At 39.7% G+C, this 27,350-nt stretch overlaps 1 protein-coding gene across 1 annotated transcript in view; it reads left to right on the forward strand.

Moving 5' to 3' along the window:
- Positions 1-27,350, forward strand: part of PRKAR2B (protein kinase cAMP-dependent type II regulatory subunit beta) — a 113,174-nt gene that overhangs the window by 55,474 nt on the left and 30,350 nt on the right. Inside the window, exons 3-4 of the mRNA XM_030834398.2 lie at positions 16,027-16,079; positions 23,233-23,316. Of these exons, the coding sequence (XP_030690258.1) occupies positions 16,027-16,079; positions 23,233-23,316 (137 nt within the window). The remainder of the gene's footprint in view (positions 1-16,026; positions 16,080-23,232; positions 23,317-27,350) is intronic.

A 27,350-nucleotide genomic window follows, 5' to 3' on the forward strand; every position in this document is an offset into this window, starting at 1 on the left:
AGACAATATCTATTGACTGCCTATTTTCCTGAGTATGGAACACACTTTCGTGTTTCTTTGCATGCCTTACAAGTTTGCTGAGAGCTGGCATTTTAGATTATATTTTGTAGCAATTCTAAATTCTGATTTACTCCATCTCAGGCTTGTTTCTGCTATTTTTTTTGTTTAGCAGCTTTGCTGGGCTAAATCTATGGACTCTGTCTCCACCATGGTATGTAGATGCTAATGTCTCTGCTTTTTAAATAAATTTTATTTACTTATTTATTTTTGGCTGCGTTGGGTCTTCGTTGCTGTGCGCCGGTTTTCTCTAGGTGCGGCAAGCGGGGGCTACTCTTCATTGTGGTGCATGGACTTCTCATTGCAGTGGCTTCTCTTGTTGCGGAGCACGGGCTCTAGGCGCGCGGGCTTCAGTAGTTGTGGCTTGTGGGCTCTAGAGCGCAGGCTCAGTAGTTGTGGCGCACGGGCTGAGTTACTCCACGGCATGTGGGATCTTCCCGGACCAGGGTTTGAACCCATGTCCCCTGCATTGGCAGGCGGGTTCTTAACTGCTGCGCCACCAGGGAAGTCCCTTAAATTTTTTAATTAAAAAAATTTTAACCCTGGCTCTCCAGGGTTAGCCTCTGTGTCTGCATGGCTTAGTGGTCAGTCCATGATTGGTTAGAAGTTATAGTCAAATGCCTTTAGCTGAAGGATCTCTGTGTGAGTTGGGGAGCATGTTCAAATTTCAGGTAGCATTTTTTTCCCCTCTGACAACCATCAATCTGTTCTCTTTGTCTGTGAGTTGGATTATTTTGTTTGTTTGTTTAAAGATTCTCTACATGTGAGATCATACAGCATTTGTCTTTCTTTGCCTTATTTCACTTAGCATAATGGTCTCAAGGTCCATCCATGTTGTTGCAAATGGCAAGTTTTCCTTCTTTGATGCTGAATAGTATTCCATTGTATGTAAATACCACATTTGCTTTATGCATATTCACCCGTGGATGGACATTTAGGTTGCTGCCACGTCTTGGCTATTGTAAATAATCAAGACAGTGATTTTGTTTTCTTCAGATAAATACCCAGAAGTGGAATTGCTGGATTGTATGGTAGTTCTATTTTTAATTTTTTGAGAAACTTCCATACTGTTTTCCGTAGTGCCTGCACCAATTTAATAATGCAGAACGATTCCCTTTTCTCCACATTCTCACCATAGCTTGTTATTTCTTGTCCTTTTGATAATTAATAGCCATTCAGACAGATGTGAAGTGACATCTCATTGTGGTTTTGATTTGCATTTCCCTGGTGCTTAGTGATGTTGAGCATCTTTTCATGTACCTGTTGGCCATTTGTATGCCTTCTTTGGAAAAATGTCTCTTCGGATCCTATGCCCATATTTTAATTGGATTGTTTGGGGTTTTTTCTCTTGAATTGTTTCAGGTAGTTTTAAAGTGTATCCTAACATCTGACTGCCATCTCTGTGTTCCATGCATGTGCTACAGTCTCATGTACAGCCGGGGATATTTGGATAGCTTGGGCCCTGTCTGGTTTCTCCTGTGTGCCCACACAGCCTTCCATTGGGCCCTGGTTGCTTGGAGAGCTTTTGAAGCTCTTCTGTGGTTGTCTCATTTTTAAAAATTTCTGGTTAGTCTGTTAGTGTGATATTTGCTGCAGCCAGGACCACAACCTCCAGCTACGTAACCTGATAGCCTTGCTGTTTGTCTGCCACCGTGATCACCATTGCCAGCTGTGTTGCTGGGCGTGGAGTTTTTTGCACTTTACTCTTAAGTTAGCCTTCTCCAGCGGCAAAGCTGGTGAAACTACGCTGCTGACCATCCTGGGGCTGGGACATTTGGGGTAGCAGTCCTAAGCAGCAATGCCATAGACTCCCTGTGAAATAATGGAAAAAACGTATGCTAGTCTCTGTCCGCAGTTCCTGGTACAGGGCTCCTAAAACCCTTGTGATTTTCTAAGAGCGGTAGAAGCCTCTTTTGTCCTAATGTTTGGTCTTTGATCCTTGTTCCTAACACAGAGCTCCCAAATCCTTTGAAATTTCCTGGGTGATAGGAATGACTTTGTTCTAATGAGGAGACTTCTGGTGGGCTTGGGGATAGCTTCAGGATGGGGGCTGGTCACCAGGAAGACCAAGCCGTGATTAGAAGCTTGGGACTTTCAGCCCTACCTGCCATTCTCTGGGAAAGGGAGAGGGGCTGGAGATTGCATTAATCGTCGTCAATCATGTGATGATGATCAGGCTATGTGAGGAAGCCTCCATAAGAATCCCCAAAGTACAGGGTTCAGTGAGCACATCTACATGCTGGGAGGGTGATGCACCCCAACTCCACGGGGACAGAAGCTCCTGCACTCGGGGCCCTTCCAGCCCGTGTCCTATGTATCTCTTCATCTGACTGTTCATCTGTACCCTTTATCATATCCTTTATTATATAATAAACTGGTAACCATGTTCCCCTGAGTTTTGTGAGCTGTTCTTGCAAATGATCAAATCCAAGGAGGGGGCCTTGGAGACCTAAAATATATAGCCACGTTGGACATAAGTTGTGGGTAACCTGGGGACCTACTACTTGTGATTGGCATCTCAAGTTGGGGGGGTCTTGTGGAACTAAACCCTTGACTTGTGGGATCTGATGCTAACTCCAGGTAGATAGTGTCAGAACTGAATGGAATTGTGGACATCGGCTATTGAAGAAGGATTGGTCAGTGTGGGAATCAGCTCTCTCTCACATGTGGTGTCAGAAGTGTTGTGAATGTGGTAGTAGCTGGGAGTAAAGGAAGAGCGCAGGAGTGTTTTTACAGTCCCGCTGTTCTAACTTGAGGTTCAGTAGTTTTTCATGAATAAATGCTTTTCAATTTGTATGCCTTCAGTTGATTTCCAGAGTCCTGAAATGTTTTTGTTTTACTTTTTTTGCGAAAATTGTATTTTGTTTTATCACTGCTTTTGGGGTGAGGAGTTGCCATACTCCTCACTCCGCTGTTCTGAACACCTGAAGATGGTTTTCTAGTATTCAAGATGTAGAGGAAGCCATATTATTAGAAGATTAAGGTAGACATCAAGTCAGTATTTTTATTTTATGTGAAAAGTTCTATTAGAAAGAGTTCAGTTTTACAATAATATCCTTAATGAGATTTTTTTTCCTAACTACTTTCTAATAAGTTTTTGTACCTTGATTCTGCCAATTGAAGAAGCTATATGTTTTTAGGAAGTATTAAATTATAAAAGTAATTTTGAAAAAGGATTAGATGCATTTAAAAGAAAAATTTTTAGCAAGGTAACATTTATTATGTTTTTAAGAAGCCCTTTTATGTTTGAGATATGAATGTTTCAAAGAGTTTTACAATCATCTCTTTTTGGAAAAAAAAAAACCTTCTGATTATAAACACAGCACATTGAAAAAGAGGAAAACCTAGGAAGGCACAAATAGGAAAATTAGAATCATCACAATCACACCTTGAAGAAAAAAACCACCATATGCACTCTGGTATCTCCTCTGCAGACTTCATGCATACTGTCTGTGGGCTCAGGTCATTTATCTGTCTTGAAAACTGTTTTTTTAAACAAACAAACAAACAAAAAGAAAGACCTAATTCAGATTTGGTGAACATCTTCCTGTGTTATTAGATATTTTTGTAAAATACAGTCTTTAAATGGATGTAGAGTATATCAGTAGTATGTATGGATATCTATCATAATTCATTTGTTTATTGTTGGGAATTTACATTTCTTCTGTTTTCAGCTGTCAGGATGTCTTCAGATTAGATTACTTGCAGAGCACTTGCTGAATTGAGCACGAACATTTTCAAGGCTTTTAATAACTATTTTCAGACTGACCCCTCCATCTCCACCCCACCCTCTGCTTAGAGTTTCACAGCAGCATATGAAAAAGTTCACTCTAAGCTGTGCACCCTCTCCAAAATGAAATTTGGGTAAAATCATGTCATTTTGCTAATTTATTAGATTTTAAATGCTTAATTGCTATTTTGTTTCTGTATCTCCTATCTTATCTTTATATCATTTTTTAAAGTAAAAATTCTTTTAAATTCATTATCATTCATTGCCTCACAAATCTTGACTTTTTTTTTGAAGTTTTCCTTTAAAAATTAGAAATGGATTTTTTCTTTGCTCAGAGAAGAAAATCCTACTAAGCTGTTTATTAGGATTAATTTCTTTTGACTTTAAATAATGAATAAGCTAGACTGACTTGCTTTTACTTGTATATATATATTATATATTATAAGTGTTTGGATGTTAGTATGCATTGTCTTGTTACGGTTAGATCATATTTTTCTAAAATAGCATCAAAATTCTTATTAGACTTCTGATAATCACATAGAGAGACTTAACTGAAAGATATTCCTGTAATGCTTACATTTAGTTTTATTCCTAAATCTGGAAGCTGGGAATTGACTAAACTATTTTCCTGTAACTCTGGCTATATTTAAATCCAAATATCACATCCAAGAATCATCTTGACAAATGATACTGGTTCTGAAAGTTTATTAATAAATTAGAAGAATCTGTAGTTTTTCTGTTCCTGTAATCCTCTCAGTAAACAAAATTATTTTCAAGCTTTAAGTAGCTCTGCTGTGTCTGAAGGACAAAATTCTATTTTGATAAATATATCATTCATTATCAGCTAGAACTTGTATTCATATTACTTTAATGTGATTCAAGGTCTCAGACCAATGCCAAGAGGTGATCACATTATCTGAACAATAGAGCATTTGCACAAACTCTTAGGAAACTGTTTGCTGGCCTTTTAATCAAAGAATTAGAAATCTTTTTTGATTTCTCCTTGGCTATTAATTTCTGAAAACCCACACTATGCATCAAATATAATTCTCAGAAGTTTTTCAGCAAAGCATAAATATAATTTCTGTTATACCACTGTCCTCTAGTACAAACAGATCCACTTGCTGTCTGCTACTTAATAGTTCTGGAGAATATCTTTGAGGAATTGTAGTGACTAGTAGCAAGCACATACAAGGGCTTTGAAGTATTAATGGTTATCAAAATATGTTCTCAGAATTATTCTTAAGTCTCTTTTATTGTATCTATTTGTCTTACTCTTGGTCATTTGTAAGTTTTTATACTTTTACTTAAAGAACATTTGTTTGGGATATAAGATCTGGAAAATACCCAGAAATTGGGTCCTTTGATTACATGCACTTGACCTTTCTTGGATCTTCACATTGTTAATTTTCTTAAATCCTTACTGATGGAAGGAATGTCAGTAGCTACAGGGGGACCATTGTTCCATGTGAGAGGGAGTGAGGGCACATATGGTGTTTCCTCCATTCTCTGAATCCCACACGCTACTCATAGCCTATGAACAGTGGTATTCTGTAGAGTATTTGAGCCTATCCTATTCTGGATTCCTCCTCACAGAAACACTTCATGTTGATTGACATGCTTCTTTTTATAAACCTGTTGAATTCTTTGTCCTCTTAATTGTGCCATACTCCTTATAAACGAGTTAATTATTAAAAGAGGTGATGGGGCTTCCCTGGTGGCGCAGTGGTTGAGAGTCCGCCTGCTGATGCAGGGGACAAGGGTTCGTGCCCCGGTCCGGGAGGATCCCACATGCCGTGGAGCAGCTGGGCCCGTGAGCCATGGCCGCTGAGCCTGCGCGTCCGGAGCCTGTGCTCCGCAGCGGGAGAGGCCGCAGCAGTGAGAGGCCCGCGTACCACAAAAAAAAAAAAAAAAAGAGGTGATGGATATTTTATAGACTGAATGTATACGGGTTGAACATGTGGTGGAAAGAAAATGGATTGGGGATAGATTCAATGATTGAGTCCACGTACTTCATAACTAAAGTTTTTCATTGATTTGGAACCCAAGTCTAGAGTAAAAATTTACTTGCCATGTGTATATGGGTTGTGACATAGTTAGTCCTTTGATTTTCCTTGGGAGGCATTTTTGAAGAAAAATTTACACTTAAAAAAATACAGTTTATATACAATATTATGTTAGTGTCAGGTTTACTACATAATGATTTGATGTTTATATACATTATGAAATGATCACCAGGATAAGTCTAGTAATACCTGTCCGCATACAGAGTTCTTGCAATACTATTGACCATATTCCTTATGCTGTGTATTACATCCCTGTGACTTATATAACTGGAGGTTTGTACCTCTTAATCCCCTTCACTTATTTCATCCGCCCTAACACCTCCCTTCTGGCAACGACTTGTTTTGTTCTCTGTGTCTATTAGTCTGTTTTTGTTTTGTCTTGGTTTGGTTGTTTTGCTTCTTAGATTCTGCATGTAAGTCAAATCATGCAGTATTTGTCTTTATTTGTATGGCTTGTCTCACTTAGCATAATACTGTCTAGATCCTTCCATGTTGTCACAAATGGCAAGATTCCATTTTTTTATGGCTGTGTAATACTTCACTGTGTATATATAAATGTATGTATATATATTTATATATATACCATATCTTCTTTATCCATTTGTCTATCGATGGACATTTAGGTTGCTTCCTACATGTTTTTTAAAAAACAGATTAAAGAATGTTTTGGTTTCTGTAGCTTTAATAATAGGAAAATAGCAAGTGATGGGCAAATTCTCATTTGTTTGAAGCTCTCTGTTGCTGCTCATTTATGTATCTTAGTGACACTGATCCAGTAGTGTCCTGAACATGGTGGTTTACTTGTGAGGTATGAATGGTTCTTGATAAATATAACTAAATCACTTTGCTGTACACCTGAAACTAACACAACATTGTAAATCAACTGTATTCCAATATAAAATAAAAAAATTTTTTTATAGAGAACCAGAAGATGGTTTTGAGGGGCTGATTCTTAAAGCCCCATTGATAACCTTGGGGAGAGGTAAAACCAGCTAGATTAAGTGGAAGCTGTATTTCTTTCATTTCACCAAGACAGGATTATACAGTTAAGTAGCTTTGCTAAAATCTTTAAAATTTTTCTGACATGAACATAACTGATTTGGGAATTAAATATTCGCTTAAGTACTATTTAATGAAGCCTGCTAACATTCCTGCAAGATAAGTTCAGGATGTGTTTATATTGCTCTTTTTGTATTATAGCTGAAATATAGGCAGTAACATAGTAGATTATAATGAGTTTTTAAAAATTTATTTTATTTTTGGCTGCATTGGGTCTTCATTGCTGCACCTGGGCTTCCTCTAGTTGCAGCAAGTGGGGGCTACTCTTCGTTGGGGTACTCAGGCTTCTCATTGAGGTAGCTTCTCTTGTTGCAGAGCATGGGCTCTAGGCGCGTGGGCTTCAGTAGTTGTGGCTCGTGGGCTCTAGAGCACAGGCTCAGTAGTTGTGGCTCACTGGCTTAGTTGCTCTGCGGCATGTGGGATCTTCCCAGACCAGGGATAGAACCTGTGTCCCCTGTGTTGGCAGGCGGGTTCTTAACCACTGTGCCACCAAGGAAGCCCCTATAATGACTTTTAATGTTTTGATGCAGGAGATAGTAAAATGTTAAGTTATATATTGAATAACTGAATAGTAAATTAATATTTGAATGGCAGTTTTAAGGAAATGGTAATGATTCTGCTCAGAGTTTATGAGGCTCACTCTGTAGATTTATTTATTTATCTATTTATTTATGGCTGAGTTGGGTCTTTGTTGCTGTGCACAGGCTTTCTCTAGTTGCGGCGAGTGGGTGCTACTCTTCGTTGCGGTGCACGGGCTTCTCGTTGCAGTGGCCTCTCTTGTTGCGGAGCACGGGCTCTAGGCGCGCAGGCTCCAGTAGTTGTGGCTCGCAGGCTCTAGGGCACAGGCTCAGTAGTTGTGGCTCGCAGGCTCTATAGAGCGCAGGCTCAGTAGTTGTGGATCATGGGCTCTAGAGCACAGGCTCAGTAGTTGTGGCACAGGGGTTTAGTTGCTCTGCGGCATGTGGGATCTTCCCGAACCAGGGCTTGAACCCATGTCCCCTGCATTGGCAAGTGGGTTCTTAACCACTGCGCCACCCTTACCCTGTAGATTTTTAAGTTAAGTTTTTTTTCACTGTTTGTAAGTAAACTGTAAGGTTGATTTCAATACTCTGTCTCTTCCTCCCCTTCTAAGCCCCTAATAGAGAGAGAAGGAGGGAGAGGAATCCTTGGGTTTAGGGCCATCAGACGGTGTTCTCTCCTCTGGGCACATGGTAAGATCACACTTCCATGTCTCCGTGACATTAGGAAAGATCATGTCACTTGTCCTATGAAATGTGATGTACATTCCTTATTGGCAGAGGTGACATGCATCACTTCCACGCTGAAGCTTTGGGAGCAGAGGGGAGGAAAACTTCTCCAGTACCCTCTTTGGGTCTCTGGCTGGGCTTAAGAATTAAACTGACAAGATTAAGAGAAGAAAAGCATACACATTTTATTGAAGTTTTACATATATACGGGAGCCTTCCCGAGAAAATGAAGACCCAAAGAAGTGACCAGAGCAGGAGGCTTTTACACCTTTTAGACAAAAAAACTGTAAATTTGTGAATAATTGACAAGACAAAGGATTTGGGCTGTGGGTAATTAAATGGTGAAGGAGTAACAAGGTTTGTTTATGCAGCGTTCTCTGACCTGGTGATAAGAACGTCTCCCGTTCTCCTGGTACAGGGAGAAGGTATCTTTCATATGGGAGGTTTATCTCCTACTTTCAGGGAAGAAAGGCAGGGGAAGGGGATGAAGGTCAGAGTGACCTCCCTGCTTCTGACATTTTCTCAAACTCCCTCAGCCTAAGATAGTATGCCAGTGTGCCATGTTTTGGGGTACCATGTTTTGGGGTGCTGTGTCTTGAGCCCCATCAGGAGCCAGTGAGTAATTTGCCACTGTCTTGGGGACTGGTGACATTCTAAATGGTGGCAGCTCTGTCAGCCTGCATCCCTCTGTAAAGAACACATGGGGCAGAGTATCCACTGTCCTGAGATGGACATATAGTGTAGGCAAGATGTAAACTTCTGTTGTTTTCACGACGATTTGGGGATGCTTGTTACTGTAGCATAAGCCAGTGTACCCTGACAGATGCAGTTTCCATAGGTCTAAGGGGCAATGAAGAGATATTAAAATAACTTCATTTCTTCAGCCATTTTTGTTAACATTTACTGTGTCCCATTCACTCTTCCTAGTGCTAGAAATACAGCAGTGAACAAAATGATCTCCTCTTTTCTCAGGAAACTTCTTCCCATTCTTCATTAACTATTTAGGGAGTCTGTTTTTCTGCAAAGCCTTGTTCTCTGAGCAGCAGGTCACCCCTTTCTCTTCTGTGCTCCTACATACTTTGTACACACCTCCATCGTGGCACTAATGTTATTGTGGTTATTCTATTTCTATTTTCTTGTTTTCTAGTCTGTGATCGCCTAGAGAACAAATGGTTTATATGTGGTACATAGTTCTATATAATATTTTTCAACAAGTACCTACTGTATAGCACAGGGAACTATACTCAATATCTTATAATAACTATAATGGAAAAGAATCTAAAAAAAGACACATGTATGTATAACTGAATCACTTTGCTGTATACCTGAAACTAACACCATGTTATAAATCAACTATATTTCAATAAAAATTAAAAAAATAAAGTGATATAAAATACATAGATGTAACAACTCACATAGTATAATACAGAGTGATAATATAGGTACTTTGCATCGTTCTTTTTTGCATCACCTCCCACATTTCAAAAACTATTTTTTTGCATGAATAAATCAGATTTCCTGTGGGTCCTTTCGCTTGAATGTGATTTGGGATCTAAATGTGAACTTCTGTATTTTGACATATTGTCCAAATGCTTTTGCTTTGTGAATTACACTCTAAGGTGATCACTGATATGTCACAGCGGATAGGTACCAAGTTACCTGGGCAAAAATGTGAGTGAAGCGGGGAGGGGGAAAGTTTATGGCTTGTCATTGTGCCTCTTCCCTTTACTTACTTATAACTAGTAGACCTGTATACCCGTGTTGCGCAATCTTATTTGTATCGTTGCATCTACCCCAAGTCTTCTTAGACTTTTTCTCCCTAACTGCCACACCCCCCATGAGACTTTAATACAACAGATATACTATGTATCTGGTTAAGAATTGCATGTATATCTGTGTTTTACATTGAAAAAAAAGGGTTGTTGTTTTTTTTGCCCCTTCCTCCAGCTAATCTTCTTGTTGGAAAATGCATGCCTTAAACTAGTATTTGTAAAAGGTACATTTATTTCCCTTTGTAGGAGGACATTTCCACTTCAATAAGCTAAGTTTAACCATATTGAATCAGAACTCTGTTGTCTAATACACCTGTGCTTTTATAATAGCTTTATTTTAATCTGCTTATCATTTAAATAAGTGTGCTGGAATCTTAGTGTATTGAGAACATTGGGAAAGTAAATTTCATATATTTTGTAGAAGTCCATTTTTCCCTAGGTTTTAGGCCTCTAAACCATGGAGTCTTTCTGTACAGGCCACATTTGCTTTTGATTCCTTCAGCAAATATTTATTGAGGGTATACTGTGTGCAAGGCTCCGTGCCAGGTGCTGAGGCCCAGTGACTCATGGGGCTCCGTCTGCTTCCTTTATTCTTTGTTAGCTTTGTCAGAGCGCACAGGGTTATGTAAACTTGTCCAGGTCACAGTTGTTTGGACTGTACTGATTTTTATACATTCCTGACAAAGTATAGTGGGCACTTGGTGAAAAACCCTGGGAGTTGGTGTAATCCCTTGTGCGGTATAATAAGAGGGCTAACTTGGTCTTTGTCCCAGCGCCTGGCACACAGCTTCCAAAACCCTGGGGATCTCCTGAGTTTCTTTGGTGTGCTAACCAGTGATTCTTGGCTCAGGGGCTCCTGGATAACTTCAGAATGGGGGCTGGTCCCGGAAAGACCAAACATTGATTGGAAGCTTGGAGCTTTCAGCCCAACCTCGGAGAAGGGGAGAGAGAGTGGAGATGGGTTTAATCACCAAAGGCCAATGATTTAACACTTGGTGCCCATGTAATAAAACCTCCATAGAAACCTCTAAATGACAGGGTGCAGAGAGCTTGCACAATGGGGAGCACATCGAAGAGCTGGGAGAGTGGCACACCCAGAAAGGGCGTTGACCCCCTCCCACTATACCTTGCTCTGTGCCTCTCATCCATTTGGCTGTACTTGAGTTGTATCCTTTATAATAAACCAGTAAGAGTAAGGAAAGCACTTCCTGAGTTCTGTGAGTCATTCTAGTGAATTATCAAACCTGAGGAGGGTGTCGTGGGAACCCCCAGTTTACAGCTGGTCGGTCAGAAGTATGGGTAGCTTGGGAATTGTGACTGGTGTCTGAAGTGGGGGCACTGTTGTGGGACTGAGCCCTTTAACGTGTGGGATCTGATGCTAACGGCGGGTAGGTAGTGTCAGAATTGAATTGAATTGTTGGACATTCGGTTGGTGTCAGAGAGTTGGAGAAATGGTGTTGGGAAAGACAACATGTATTTGGCACCAGGAGGAAAAAAACCCTTGTCCCTTGTCTACAGTTGTCTGGCTGCACCAGTGCACATTACACTGTCTGCAATGTGGGAAACTACTTAAATTCTTGGAGCATTCTAGATGACTAATGTATTATCGAAATACATATATGCACAACATGACAGGAAAAACTCAATGTAGGGTTCACATAAAGAAAAAGACTCTGCTCTTCATTACTGTGTAATTGCCAAACAAAGAATAGAATATATAGCTTCAGCTCAATTTCAGATTGCCCAGGAGGGAGGGGGTGCAATTCAGAAAAACATTCGAGGCAGCTCAGGTTATCTGGAGGCTTTGGTTTGAGGGTCCATCTAGACATGGTCTTTCATCCATTCATTCCTTGTATAGATATTTACTGAACTCCTAATCTCTGTGCTTGGCCCCTTGGTGAACAAGACAAAAGGTCCTCATTTTCACTCAACCTCTCTGTCCCCATTGTTTTGGACATATGGTGTAGGATATTTTAACAAAAAAGAACAACTTTTTATTCATTCATTCATTCATTCTACGTGTGTTTGTTTGAGAGTGTAGAATACAGGTAGACTACTGGGAGATGTTTAAAAGAGACATTGCGTTTGCCTTCAAGGACTGTCAAGCTTATTTGTTCATCAATCAGTCATTCATTCAAAAAAATGCATTGAGCCAGGCACTGTGCCAGGTCAGTGCCAGGGAAACATAGAAATGAACAAAGCACACAGTCAGTCCCTGACGGGCTGCAGTTCCAGCCAGAAGGGGCAACAGGTGGTAATGTCTTTGGTAGAGTGAAGTGTGGTAGGTGATGGTAATGAGCTGCGCCCACACTCTAGGGACAGTGCAAAGGGAGCACAGCAGTGGGGTATCCTGAGTTAGCCCTGTGTAGGTGAGAGGTCAACAGGTGACTCTTAATCTGACTTTTTAGTTGGGGCTGGAGAGAAGGGATGGCTTGGAGAGGAGGAGACTGTGTCAGTGAAGATAAGGAGGTGTGAGCCACCATGGCTGTGCACAAAACTGCAGGTGCTGTATTTTGATTTGGGTGTAGGAGGTGGCAGTAGGTGAATTTTAATATAGTGAAACAATTGCACATCAGTGCCAAGAACTAAACCTTGTAATATTGGCACAATAAATGGTTCAATGAAATGGATAGCCCAGAAATAAACATGTGATAAGGTAGGTATGACAGATCAGAAGGGTGTTAAGTAATAAATAATACTGGGGCAATTGATAAGTTATTTAGAAAGAAAATAGATTCTTACTAGTGATGATTTTTAGTCAGCATTTAGGGGCTTGAAACTTAGAAATTCGAGGATTAAGATTTCAGTCTGTGAATTAAAACTTAAGCTCAACACTAATGGATCAAGGCTCTATATAACAGGTTACCTCGAAGAACATAGTATCTTATCGACGCTATCACCTCACTGAACATATAGATCCTATGACAGTGGTTGACTTCACGGACCCCACCCTCACAAGGGCCTCTAATTTGGTTTAGTGTTCTGCTCTTGCCCTCTTAAAAATCTTAACTTTTGAAAACGGGCGTATGTTTTCATTTTGCACTGAGCCCTGCAAATTATGTGTCAGTCCTGCCAGTGAGGTTGGTCAAACATGGAAACAGAAAGTTACGGAGCCAAGCTTTAGAGGTAGATGCTGTCCTGCTTTTAGGAAAGTTGCAGCAACACAGTTCAAGAGTCTGGGCCACAGGAGCAGGACCATGTGTACTGTGTATATATGCCTTGGGCTGTCCCAGACTGACGCATTCAATAGTCAGTTTATTTGACAGACTCTCTCTTCCTCCCATCTCCTTCTCACCAAGGAACCTTTTACTTGTGATTTGGCTTCTCCTGTGGTCTTCCTGCAGGGACAGAGCTGGCTGGTCACGCTGACTCCATACTGATTCGGGAAGTTAGTTACTAAGCTGCCATTCTGGTGATATGCGTCAGTGAGGTTCTTTAATGGGAGCCTGTCCCGGGAAGACGGTCCCCTTCTGTTAGGTTTCTGAGGCGGAACGCTGATGTCCAGGCATTGAGCTGGTGAATTCACCAGAGCCGTCATGCACAGGACAGTGGTTAAGGACAAAGCCTTTGCATAAAAAGGAATGAGATTCTAACGCCTGCTACAACATGGATGAACCTGGAAGCCATCATGCTAAATGAAATAAGCCAGCCACAAAGGACAAATATTATATGATTCCACTTACGTGAGGTACCTAGAATAGTCAAATTCATAGAGTCTGAAAGAAGATTAGAGGTTACCAGGGGTGGGGGACAGGAGGAATGGGGAGTTGTTGCCTTATGGTTTCAGAGTTTTTGCTTAGGGTAATGAAAAAGTCTTGGATATAAATAGTGGTGGTGGTTATACAACATTGTGCATGTACTTAATGCCACTGAATTGTATACTTAAAAATGGCAAATTTTGTGTTATATATATTCTGCCACAGTTTTTAAAAGTTATAATGTAGTATACCAAAACGCATTGAATGCACGCTTTTCATGGGTGAATTGTATGGCATGTGAATTATATCTCAATAAAGCCGCTTTCTAAAACATTAAAAAAAAGAAAAGAACAGGCCTTTGGAGTCAGCCAGACAGCCCTAGGGTCAAGTCCTGTGGTGCTACAAGATGATGTACGATGTGTGATGTTGGCCAAGATACGTAACTGTGCCCTGTTCTTTCATCTGCCAGGTGGTGATATGACACCTATCTTAGGGTTGTTGCGAGATTGAAGGGGAAAATGTACAGCAGGTCAGGGTTTCTCAGCTTCAGCACTGTTGACATTTTGGACCAGGTCATTCTTTCTTGGGGAGAGGGGGCGAGGGAGCTGTACTGTGCGGGGCGGGGTGTCTAGCAGCATCCCTAGCCTCCCCCAGCAGCTTCCTCTTAACCTCCCACAACTGTGACAACCAAAACGTCTCCAGACATTGCCTAAGTGTCATGCTGCGGGGCAGAATAGGCCCTGGTTAAGAAGCACTCACTGGCTTAGGTGTATAGAGCAATGCCTGGAGAAAAGAAAGCTACTGGCAGGTTTTGTAATAGTAATGACAGTCGTTGAGCTAAAGATGACAGTACTCCGGAGACCATCCTGAGGCCCTGGAAAGACATTTGTCAGCCTTCCACCTGTCCTCTGCTCTCATTTCTACATCCATGCCAGAATCAAGTCCACACGGATTAAAGGGTAAATGTAAAAAGGTCTACCTTTACAAACTGAAAGAAGAGAAGTGACAGATCTGTAGATTTGCAAATAAAGAAGATTTACAAATACCAAACTCAAAAGCAGTGGTACTTTTGTGATGTTTAAAATTGGGTTTAAATCATATTGGGGAATTTTCTTCCCTGATGTCATTACATTAAAAACAAACAGCATGCATAATTGATCAAAAAAACAAAGACAAAAAAAAAATTGGTAATTATAGTTAAAAAGCAAACTGGAGGGAATTCCCTGGTCGTCCCCTGGTTAGGACTCCGTGCTTTCACTGCCATGGCCCTGGATCAATCCTTGGTCGGGTACCTACGATCTTGAAAGGCACATGGTGTGGCAAAAAAAAAGCAGCAAACTGGATAAAATGATTATAAGAAATATGACAAAGTGGTATTGAGAAACTGGTATAAGTCAAAAAGAAAACCAAATACAAAAATAAATGCCTCAGACATAGGGACAAAAGAGGAAGTACAGTCAGCTTACAATCATTTGAACATTGTTCAAATTCAGTAATACTTAAAAATTTAGATCTTTTTTTCATTTAAATTGGCAGAGAGTTTGAGCATTAATATCTAAGTCTGCGGTACCATTTAGAGGAGTCTCCTTACACACTGCTTATAGGACACTGGATGGGTATAATCCCATTGGGAGGAAACATGGTGATAAATATGCCTTAAAAGTTGTCATACCTTTTAGCCCCCAAAATAACATTTGGGAATAATTCCACAGCATAATCTGAAATGTAGACAAATGTTTATGCATGAAGATGTTTATTGCAAGGTTGTTTTAACAGAAGCCAGCTTCGTGTCTAGCATTAGGGGTGTGGTAAATTATAGCTTATGGTAACTAGTTAGCAATCCTTAAAACAATATTTACAAAATGTTTCTAATGACATACAGAATTCTTAAGTGTTAAATGAAACAGCAGGTTTTAAAATTGTGGATGCGGTATGAACTCAGCTCAGAATAAAGACTGGAAAGGAATATGCAAAATATTAATAGCATTTGTTCCTGGAAGATTGAGTTATGATAATTTATGAAAGTTACTCATAACTGCTTGATTAAATTGATCATTTCAAAGCAGACTTAGACTTCGTGTGTGTTCTTTCAGGTAATTTTTTGATCTTATGCATTTCTGTAGCTTGGAAATGAAGATGAAAGAGGTTAGCTATGTTTCTCTGAATAAGAGAAAGCAGTTATCAGTGTCTTAAAGTGCAGCTTTATATTTTAGTAAATTCCTTATAAATTGCAATAGCAAACTGGCTTTGGGGGGTAGACTGCTTGCCCTGGATGAGGTGAATTAATGGTTTTTTACACCACAGCCCTCTTTTTGTTCACTAATTTTTCAAGGTATATTTATTGTAGCATGTTTCTTGGTGAAGGAATCTTTAAAATGTCCATTTTTATTTTTATAGTATGTGCAGAAGCTTATAATCCTGATGAAGAAGAAGACGATGCTGAGTCCAGGGTATGTAATTTACTGAATGCGTTAATTTTAAATTATACTCCCGTATTGGATAAAGAAAATAATAATAGAAAAGATGTTAACAGGCATATAGGTTAACAGGGGGCATAATGGAATTATCTTGACTGTTTCTTTTCCTAGCCTTATCTCCTGATAGTTTACTTCTTCTTCATGTTCTGTATAATTACTTCAATCCAAAGCATCTCTCTCTTTGGATAAGAGGAAAGATGAACATAAAAACTCACTGAAGTTGTGGTTTTATTTCTCTTGCAAAAATATAGTCTGTGATGAAAAATGTTTTTAGCTATCTTTCCCAAAGTGATAATGTTATTTTTCTTAGACAAGTAAGTATTTCTAGGAAAGAAAAACGCTGGGAAAAGCCTTCTGCTCCTACTGTTTTATCACAACAGAAGCTTACTCTGAAACAACAACAAAAAATCACAGTAAAATTACATCTAAAATGTCAGTACAGCAGTTACTGTGTTTTAAAATGTGAGTCTGATAGTTTGCTCAGAAGCTGATTTCTTGGAGGTCTTGAAGTTTTCGCAAGACTTTGTCCAGTTTGGTTTGAAACAGTTTTTAAGCTGTGTCCTTTAGCTCCATTCTCCTATTATTTATTTAGTAGAAAGTAAACTCAATAGGAGATTACTGAGCCTGGAAATGGAAAGTAATCATGTACTTTTTTTTTTTTTTTTTTGAGTACATACTTTGCAAAAGTTTGTTTTCTTCTATTTGGCCTTAAATAAAAACAAAAATCTGTTTCTGTAGCTCTGAAAAATACTAAAGTAAGATTGAGTTTTAATATAGAAAAGCAGATACTGGATCCCTAAGTCATTACATCATTAAGCTCCCTGAAATATAAATAAAATCCAGTGGTAGAAAGATCAGGAGCTTTAAATGACACAGAAGATTTTGGAGAAAAATCCCATTTCACTCCTGTCCCCATGGGGATTCGCAGCACCAGACTTGCAGTGTTCATTTCTCAGTATATAACTTACATATTTTGATCAGGTCCATAAATTCCAGTCTGAAAATTATGTTGCCTTAGGATCACGGTATCGTCTCTAATGTGTAATGTGCTGTTACCCCTCCATGTAGTCTGAAAAACCCTCCCCTCTCCTACACTTTATTTATGTATCTCGCAGAAACACTAGTGGGTGACTTCGAAGACAATGTTCTTTGTGTATAAATGTATATGATAAAACTTGATAATTGAGATGTTTGATGAGCTTGTTTAGCTTAGTAAAAATCTAAATTGGAAAGAACATTTAAAAATACAGTTTGAAAACAATATACAGTATCTCATAGACTCGAAAACTGTTAGCTACCATTTGGTCCACGTGATTGATAAGGTGTTTGGCTGGATCACTCCAACTAATTTCTAACAGTCTTGTTGGGGAGGCTATACCAGTTAAAATTCATTTGGCTGTGGGAATAAAACAATCACCTTGAGATTAAATACAAAAGAAAACATTGGGGAATTATTGGACATATGCTTGGAAATCTTGTAGAATTCCTGGAAGTGTTAAAGAAAACCCTAGGCTGTGGCTAGCAGGCAGGAGCCAGCCCCCACTGGGGTCCTTCCACAGCATTTGTGCAGCACCTAAGAGTATCGACATTGAAAGGGACTCAGCTGCCCGTCACTCTTATTGTGTCTCTCTCAGTTCAAAATCCCAGCTTCCCCGTGGAGAGTTTCTCACAGACTTGACTTTGGCTGGGGGACCCCACTTATAAATGAGGGCATCCTGCAAGCCTACTCTTGGGCATATACCCAGAGAAAACTCTTAATTCAAAAAGACACATGCACCCTTATGTTCATAGCAGCACTATTTACGACAGCCAAGACATGGAAGCCACCTAAATGTCCACTGACAAAGGAATGGATAAAGAAGGTGTGGTACATATATACAAGGGAATATTACTCAGCCATAAAAAAGAATGAAATAATGACATTTGCAGCAACATGGATGGACCTAGAGATTATTCTATTAAGTGAAGTATGTCAGACAGAGAGAAACAAGTATCATATGATATCACTTACATGTGGAATCTAAAATGATGTAAATGAACTTATTTACAAAACAGAAATAGACTCACAGACATAGAAACAAACTTAGGGTTACCAAATGGGAAGAACGGGGTGGGGTGGAGATAAATTAGGAGTTTGGGATTAACATATACACAGTACTATCTATATATAAAATAGATTACCAACAAGAACCTACTGTATAGCACAGGGAACTATATTCAATATCCTGTAATAACCTATAATGGAAAAGAATCTGAAAAAATATATGTATATGTATGTATATATAACTGAATCGCTTTGCTGTATACCCGAAACTAACATAACATTGTAAATTAACCGTCCTTAAATTTTTTTTTAATGCTTAAATTTTTAAAAAATGTTTAAAAAAATAAATGAGGGCAGTTCCTAGAGAAGGAGGCATCTTTGTGGGTTGGGCATTCACCCTGAGTTGTCCCTGTAACACCCTTCAATGTTACTAATTTTTTAAATTAATTTATTAATGATATATTAATCATTATAATGAAGTGTCTTGGGTTCTCCATTAGGTTGACTCTTCTCTACTAAAAACTGTAATTTTTTTTACATACTAAAATAAAATATTAAACATTTTAATAAATATTAAAATATTTTAATATTTTTTGTCTTAGATACTATAAGGCACTTGTACCATAGCCCTTGGAAATGATTATTACAGATTTCAAAATTTAATTGGCTCTAAACTGATACTGGAAAATGTCTGTAAGGAAAACATGAAGTGTATTTTGATAAACTAACATTTCATTTGGACATTTTGTCTTATTTTAGAGACCCTATTTATATTATCAAATCCCAAAATCTCAGAGTAGTATAAATAGATACTTATTCTTTGATGTGTATTCAAAGAAAATTCAAACACTTAAGACTGATTTTGGAAAACAACAAATTAGATTTTGGTTGGAATACCTTTAACAAATGAAAATATAAGGGTTCTATACATCTAGCATGTAGAAACTGGCAGAGAAGAGCTGGTAAATTTAAGAGTGGAGCATTTCTTTCTTCTGTTATTCCCTGAAGTGTCTTGGGAGTGCCTTCTGCATATCTGGCCGGGTGCTGGGTATACAGTGGTGAGCACGATGGAGTTCTTGCCGTCTTGGAGCTTAGAGTCTTAATAGCAGAAGCCGACCACAAGCTAGTAGATTAACAGTCACAAAATATGAAGTGCTAAAAAGACAGTGTAACAGGGTGTAGGAATTAAAACCAAACCAAACCCCCCAGATCAACAGCGTCCCTAATGAAATGGAATAGTTGGAGAAGGGCTCCTTGAAGTGAGACCAGAGGATGTACGTGGAGAGTGTCTTGCCAAAAGCCCAGGAGTGCACTTTGGGTTGACCCAAGCCCATCAGAGTGGGAGGAGTCGGAGGCTCTGAATAAAGGCAGCTGTGGCCGAGGCTGAGTGGCTGAGGTGAGGGTGGAGAAGGAGTGGGGATTAATTCTCTGTGAATGTGATGGACTCCATTGAGGTTTTAATCTGGAGAATTCGGTTTAAAGTTTTAAAAGATTACTTTCACCTCTGTGTGGAGAATAGATTGGACAGGTATGAGAATAGATTGGACAGATATGAAAATATCTTGTACAGACTTGCCTTGCTTAACAAAATAGATGCACGGTGTTTCCTTTAAAGAAAACATGTAAGTCAGTGTTACTTATTGTTTTTCTAATTTTTTTTTAATTGAAAGGCAACAGAGGTTATGGCAGGAGTTGAAAGACTTTTCCTGTAAAGCTTTTTTCAGGGGGAATTTTACTATTTTCAGAGAATAAATACTTTAGGCTCTGGGGGCCGTGCTGTTTCTGTCACAACTATTCAGCTCTGCTGTTATAGCAGGAAAACAGACATAGACAACACATAAATGAACGGCTGTGGCTGTGACCCATGAAATCTTTATTTCTGGACATTTGAATTTCATATAATTTTCATGTGTCAGGAAACATTCTTTTGATTTTTTCCCCCAATCATTAAAAAATGTAAAATCATTCTTAGCATAGGGGTCATGCAAAAAGAAATTTGGCCTTCAGGCCATGGTCTGCTGACCCTGGTTTCTAGAATGAACTCTGTGGCCAGCCTACAGCTGCACTGAATCCCAGCTCTACAGCTTCTGAACTGTGTGACATGGAAGAAGTTACCTGGGCCAGTTAATTTTCTTACTTTTTTTCTCTTGAGAGATCACACGGTATTTGTCTTTCTCTGTCTGACTCATTTCACTTAGCATTCACCTGCTTCACGGGGTCTCTTACTAGGATAAAGCTAGTAATAAAGCCCTTTTTAAATTTTTAAAGCCCTTAAAACAGTGCTCGGCACATAGTAAGTGCTCCATCAGTATTTGTTTAACCAATAAGATTTTTATCCTGAAATCAGAAATAAATTTTAATAAAAAACAAAGTGGCCTCCAGTATAATAAAAATCACATTCGGGCACATTGCCGAGGCCTTAGTTATCCAGATGCAGATCTTGTATGTCGGATCACACCAAACCCAACAGAAGGAAATGAGTCTGTAGAAGTAGGAGAGCATCTTCTGAGCAGTTGGTACAGGGCAGGGGAGCGAGAGCTTCAAAGATTCACCCGATTTCTGACTGTTTGCTTTCCAGGACGCAGAGCAGGATTTTCATGGCCGGGGGTGGAGGCTATGATAGATAACGGACTCTGGGCACTGAGGAGTGATGGCAGGTAGACGGAAGAAAGGAAAAAGGGAAACAAAGAGGAGAGCAGTAGACAGTAGTAGGGGTGGCAGGATGGAGAAACAAGATTTGGACATATGAATTCATAAGAAGAGAAGTAGCTGGAGAGAGAAAGAAGAGGAAAAAGGTGGGTTTTAAAAAAATTTTTATTGACATATAGTTGATTTACAACGTTTCAGGTGTACAGCAAAGTGATTCAATTATATATATAATTTTTTCAGATTCTTTTCCATTATATATATGTATATATTTTTTACATCTTTATTGGAGTATAATTGCTTTACAATGGTGTGTTAGTTTCTGTGGTATAACAAAGTGAATCAGCTATACGTATACATATATCCCCACATCCCCTCCCTCTTGCGTCTCCCTCCCACTCTCCCTATCCCACCCCTCTAGGTGATCGCAAAGCAGAAGGTGGGGTTTTGTGTGAGGTGTTAATACAAAGTGAATGGGTCAGGGGAGAAAGACAAATTGATGACAAGGGTAAAGCAGGTACAAGCTGGTGTTAAAAATGATTTAAAAAGACAGTTTAAGTGATACAAACATTATTTAACACTGCGCGAAGTGGGCAGTCTCCATTCCCAAGGGTCCAGAGAGCTGCAAAATGGGGTGGAGGGTAGGAAGCTTTTATAGGATAAAGAGTAAGGAACAAGGAAGTAAGCGTAGAGCCCAGATTTGGCTTGGCTTTGGGGGATTGGCTGACTGGATATACTGTGTTTCTGGCAAAGCGGGGCATTTATAGGGACACGAGAGTTATCTAAGCTTTGGTTTGCTGATGTGGCACCCCGGGCAGAGGTGGCTCCCTCTTGGGCCTAGGAAGTCATTTCAGCATCAGCGACACGCCATCCCCAACCTTTTCTCTCTGAGGATAGAGCTGCTCAGCAGGCAAACGTTTATGATTGCTTCAGTTCGGAGTTCCAGATGGCTTTTGTGAAGTGAGAACTAACTTTTTGTTTCATTGTGTTAGCCTTCCTTATTTGAAGTAGGCACGTGTGAATTTTGGTTGGCATGATTTAGTTCGTATCCAAATTTTTTAAGTTTTTTGTATAGCAGTGAGTTCTTAGGCAGGAGGATCTGCTTTTTCTGGGCCCACGTGCCGTCGTAGAATCTAGGTTGAGGTGAATATTGATTGGATAGGAAACAAAAGTTTGCATATCCCTTACCCTTAGAGGAAAAACGGCAGCGACATCCTCTCTCACTGGCTAATAGTATGTAGCGGTATCCTGTGTATACTGCTTTTTGTGTGTGTATAGTATATAAGCAGTACACACATAAATAGTACACATACACTGTACATTTCCTCAGTTGTTCTTGGGCCTCTGATTTTTAGCCATGTGAGATGGGTTTGAAATGCCGATTTTACTTTCCCGTCGCGCGTTTTGATGCATTCACGGGCACAGAGCTCACCGCCGCCTGATCCTGGTTGCTGTGATGGTGGGGCTCCTGCTCTTCAGCATCTCTTCCAGTCACTCTGTGTGTCAACGTTAGGATAGGAAAAGGTGGTGTATGGGTCTCCAGGAGACCAACTCGACGTCTTCTGCTTTTAGGACCATCTCTTGCCTCGCAGACTCATCTTACAGTTACACAGTACCCGCGTTCGCAGAAGAATGGGCCTTCGGGGCCAAGTCCGTGAGCCTTCTGCTGGTCGGAAGGGACTCAAGAGAGTTGGCCGGCCGCACTTACAGAAGGCGTTCTGTTGGCCTTTACCCTCAGGAGTGAAAGTTTCTGAGCAAATAGTACACTGCTTTTCTTTGAACTCGTTCTCAGATGAGCGCACCAGGACTGTTGGATTCATTCTCCCTCAGATCCGTAGTCTCCTTGGTGTGACAGCGCGTGATTGCTTGCTCCCTGCGGAAAAGCAATCTCCGTGGGCGTGGTTATTTTATATACATTGTGCATAAAAATGTATTTAACATCTAAGGCAATATACAGGTAAGAATTTACTCACTTCTAGAGACTTTATCAAGTCTTGAGGGAAAGAGCTACATCCTGAAAGAGTATTAAGTTCAATGGTAAAGAGTATGAAACAGTATTAAAGAGTATTAAGCAGAATAAAGGCAGTGTGTAGATTTTCAACATAGCTGTTACAACATGTTGTCCTTTTGTATGTTCCCGCTGGCTGGAGCCTTGGTGTCTTTAGTGATTAGCCAATGCAGACCCTCACAGAATGAACTTGCTAACCTGGGGGAAACACTCCTTTGAAAAACTTTCAAGTACTGTATTGATGAATGTACACCACCTCCCTGAGACGAACTGTATTACTCTCCCCTGTTTAGCAGGCTGGTAGTTAATGTCTAGTCACCTAAAGTGAACCTCAGCACTAACCGTTCTTCATTCTAATATCCTGCTAGGAAATTTTATCCCTTAAGAGCAAGGTGAGTAGACTAATTGTTAATTTGGTGTCCTTTTAGATTATACATCCCAAAACTGACGATCAAAGAAATCGATTGCAAGAAGCTTGCAAAGACATCCTGCTGTTTAAGAACCTGGATCCGGTAAGATAAAATCTCAATAGTAGCAACGGTTTTTTTTTCAGTGTCCGTGTGGAGAACCGTGCAGGATCTTGGATTTCACCCTCTTTACAAGCTAACATCACCCAGGGTGATGTAAAGGCCCCACTGCAGATGTCTACACAGGAAGTGGGTTGTGTTCTAGGAGCTGGGGAGGTCACTGCTGTCATAGCAAGGAGTGAGCGCCTGTTTCTCGGCGGAAGGCTTCTCATCCCTCAAGGTTACTTGCTGCAAACACAGCCCTGAGAAGTGGCCCAGGTGAAGAGAGGTTAAGACTTTGCATTCTTTGCCCACTCAACAGGAACACGTAGGGATGTGCAGGGCCCATGGGGGAATGCCTCTTTCACCAGTCAGTAATAGTCATTATTTTAATGTATGACTTTCATATTATACATATTTTTAAAGTAAAGTTTTACTTGGCTTTAAAGGTAGAGGGATTTTTTTTTCTTTGTAAAGATTTTGAAATCTCTAGTCTTTAGTTTGGGGTGTATTTCTAGAGTGACCGTACTGTTCAGACTTTGCCCTTCACCCTGACCTAAATGCTCTGCTTCCTTCATCATGGATTATGCTTATTCACTGCTATGTGGTCATTTGGGAAAGAGCCCCTGCTGCCATGTTCCCCATGTGAAACCTGAGTCAACTTTGGTAAATTACCTCGATTCTTTCTTCGGTCAAACTCAACATCTTAATAGTTTTCGGATTGATGCCCTAGAGAAGAACGCATTAATCAAGACCCACTCTTTTAAGATGAGGTCTTTTTAAAAAGGCCATTTTTTTGAAGAGGAAAGTACTACTTTATACAGTGTCTTCTATGCTGGGTTATATTATACCCTGAAATTATTTTTAAAAGCTCTTTTGTTTCTAATACCATTTATGCTAATGTTATGTCCTCCAGGATCACATATTATATTGTGTGACTTTGGAGATTTTGTTTTAGGGCCACATAACACAAGTTTTGTCCACTTTGATCCACGTCCTCTAGAGTTACCACCAAGTCTGCAAAACTAGGAGCTCTAAAGAAAGGGTTGCTGGTGGTTCTCTCTCATAATGGAAGAATAAGAAATGGGATTAAGATAGAAAATTTAGGAATTTCATTTATGAATGGAAAATCTTCCTGGTAGTATTAAATAGTAGAATAAGTGACTAAAAGGAACTTGTGAAATTTTGATGGGCTTCCAAATAAATCTCAGATTTATTTCTGTGAAATAAAGGGCATGAAACTATGATCTCTAATGATCTCCCACCAGAATGAGACCAAATAATTATTAGTGGAAAGATACAACTTTATGTGTGTGTATAAGATGATAATTTTGCTATTGGAACTAAACTAAGTATTTAATTCTTTTGCTTCAGATACACACGGAAGACAGCTGTGAAATCAATCCTTATTTTATCCTTAGGGGTAGGCTTCAGCCAAGAACGTTCTGTATTTTCAGGCCAGAGCTTTGCATGGGAGAATTTCAGGGTCACCAAAAACAGGGCTTCTCAAGCTTTAATATGCCTATATATCATCAGAGGATCTTGTTAAAAATGCAGATTCTGGTTGAGTAGATCAGTAGTGGAGCCTGAGAGTCTGCATTTCTCACAAGGTCCCAGGTGATGGCAACGCTGTCAGCCCACAACCATACTTTGAGTAGGAAGGACCAGAGCCCAATGTGAAAATGTTCGAGGTCAGTATTTTGGTACTATCATATGTTATTTTGTTTGCATGCTTCCCTATTCAATTCAACCAGTATTTTAATGCTTCAGCAGTGACCGAACAGTGATACTGTGGAGTCAAACACTGAGTGATGAACAGGCATGAGTGAAATCACTGCCAGTTATAATTTCCTGGCATGCTGCCTATTCTATTCCATCCTCTAAATTAAATTGATTTTTCTTCCATTTCAACTTTAACTCTTTTAAAGCATTGTGAAAATTTTGGTTGCATTTAAAATAATAAAAAAAAACCTTTTCCTGGTATATTCTGGCAGGGAGCATCTTTAACTAAAATGGTTATTTTTATAAACATAGGTGTTTTTTAAGCCATTTTTTAAATTTCGCTGCTCTGATGAAGGTCTTCAATATATATATTTTAAAGGTCACAGTTCATAGGGACAAAAAAGAAAAAGCCCGTTGATGGAATTACAAAGTTCATAAGTTACCATTATTGAATGTTTTATAGGGAGGAAGTAAATATATTTACATAGTTGTTTACAAAAGACCTTTTTTGAATTTGAGCTCATACCATCTTGATTTATTTCCCTACTATCTTAAATCCTTCTAAGAATGATACAAAATATAAATAGGTAACAATTAACTCTTCTCATCAAATAACCACCTGGAATAAGAAATTTTTCCCCAAACATAGCAGATTGAAGATTTTAAGTTAAGTTCATATTTTAAGCAGCTTTCTAGTTTTTTATTGTATACATTTTTTGTCATAACCCAAATGCATTTAAATTGAATTATATATTCCACTTATATAACCTGCCTATCATATAGCAGCTCCTTTCAGGTCAATTCCTTGACCAACCACTGTGTTCCAAGGCCTGTATGAAGGCGTAGGATGCCACAAAAATACTTAGACATGGTCCTTGTGCTCTTGGAACTTATCATTTAGTGAGGGATTCAAATACACATACAAAGCAATTTGGTAAAACATGATAAATGCTGTAATACGGTCAGGGCGCTATGAGAGGATGAGGGTCTCTCAGCCCCACGTGAGGATCCAGGAAGCTGGAGAGGCCACCTGAGACGAGCCTCAGAAAATGAGTTGGAAATCGCAAGTTGAACGAAAAGCACAGAGCGCGTTAACGCTGGAGTCTAAAGTGAAAGACATCCAGTGGCGGGGCTCAGACGTGCGCGCCGTGTCAGGAAGGAGCACCGTGGCAGTGGACACATACTATAGACAGTAGCATTTTAAGCAGAGAAAGTAACAGTCAGGTGTGTCTGAGGTCACTGTGGTGGCAGGGTAGGGCGTGGAGTTAAAGGCGAGAGACGGATAGGTCAGGAACAAAGGAAAGGAGCGCAGTGAGGAGACCGCACTGCCCTCCGTGCCAGGAAATGGATCCAGGAAAGAGCCGTGCTGCGGTCCAGGGAGAAGAAACGCGCCCAACTAAGGAGAAGGGGGGAAGGGATGGTTTCATAAAATACTCAGGACGAGCAGAAGTTGGTACCTGCTGACTGAATGAATCGAGACCTGACAGAAATAGTCTCGGATGACCCCCAGTGTCTGGCAGCGGAGGTGGTACCGTTTCCTGAAATGGAAAAACTTGGAAGGAGGAAGGGGAAGCCGTAATTACTAACCGGCAAGAAGAACAGTCTTGGCTTTGCATCCACTATCTCACTTGACTTTCCTCAAGGCGTTGTTTAGCTTGAAAATCTAGCACCTCCTAGACCTCAGAACAGTTTTCCTTAGAGTTCTGTATATTCATACACTGAGCACAGCATTTATAATTATTAACCTCTTTGAAGATATTCTTTTCATGAATATTTTAATGCTCGACTCAGCAGGCCATTTTTCTTCTGAAATATTTCTAATTTTAGGCAAACTGAAATAATCTTCTTATGCTATATGATAGGCTCTTTGATTAATGGAGAGTAAATTGTTATTTTTTAAGGGAGTCAAAGCCCTTTTACCGAGCTCAGTCTCTAATTTACATTCTGTAGGCGAATAAGATGTGGATTTCCTACAGTAGCTGTCAGTCACCGAGATAAGCCTCTGCATATTGAATATTTCCTACGTTCTTTTCACTCTGTGCATAATTATGGGGAAATTACATTTTGATTGACTAGAAGAGACACCTGTCACATAGAGAAGTTCTAAAAGAAATAGATGTTCTGTATTTTATCAGGGATTACTTTTTCATTTATCCATGTACAAATTCTTAAGCGTGATAACGTTTTAAAAGGCAGCTAATTCCAAGATAACAAAAAAAAAATTTACTATAGCGCTATATTTCATCTTTTTCTCCACTTGACATTCAGGGCTAGACCTAGCTAATCAATAAAGCCGATCGTCCCCCTCCATCTGCTCT

Source organism: Globicephala melas, chromosome 9 (assembly GCF_963455315.2).
Source record: "Globicephala melas chromosome 9, mGloMel1.2, whole genome shotgun sequence".
In the NCBI taxonomy this organism is placed as follows: Eukaryota; Metazoa; Chordata; class Mammalia; order Artiodactyla; family Delphinidae; genus Globicephala; species Globicephala melas.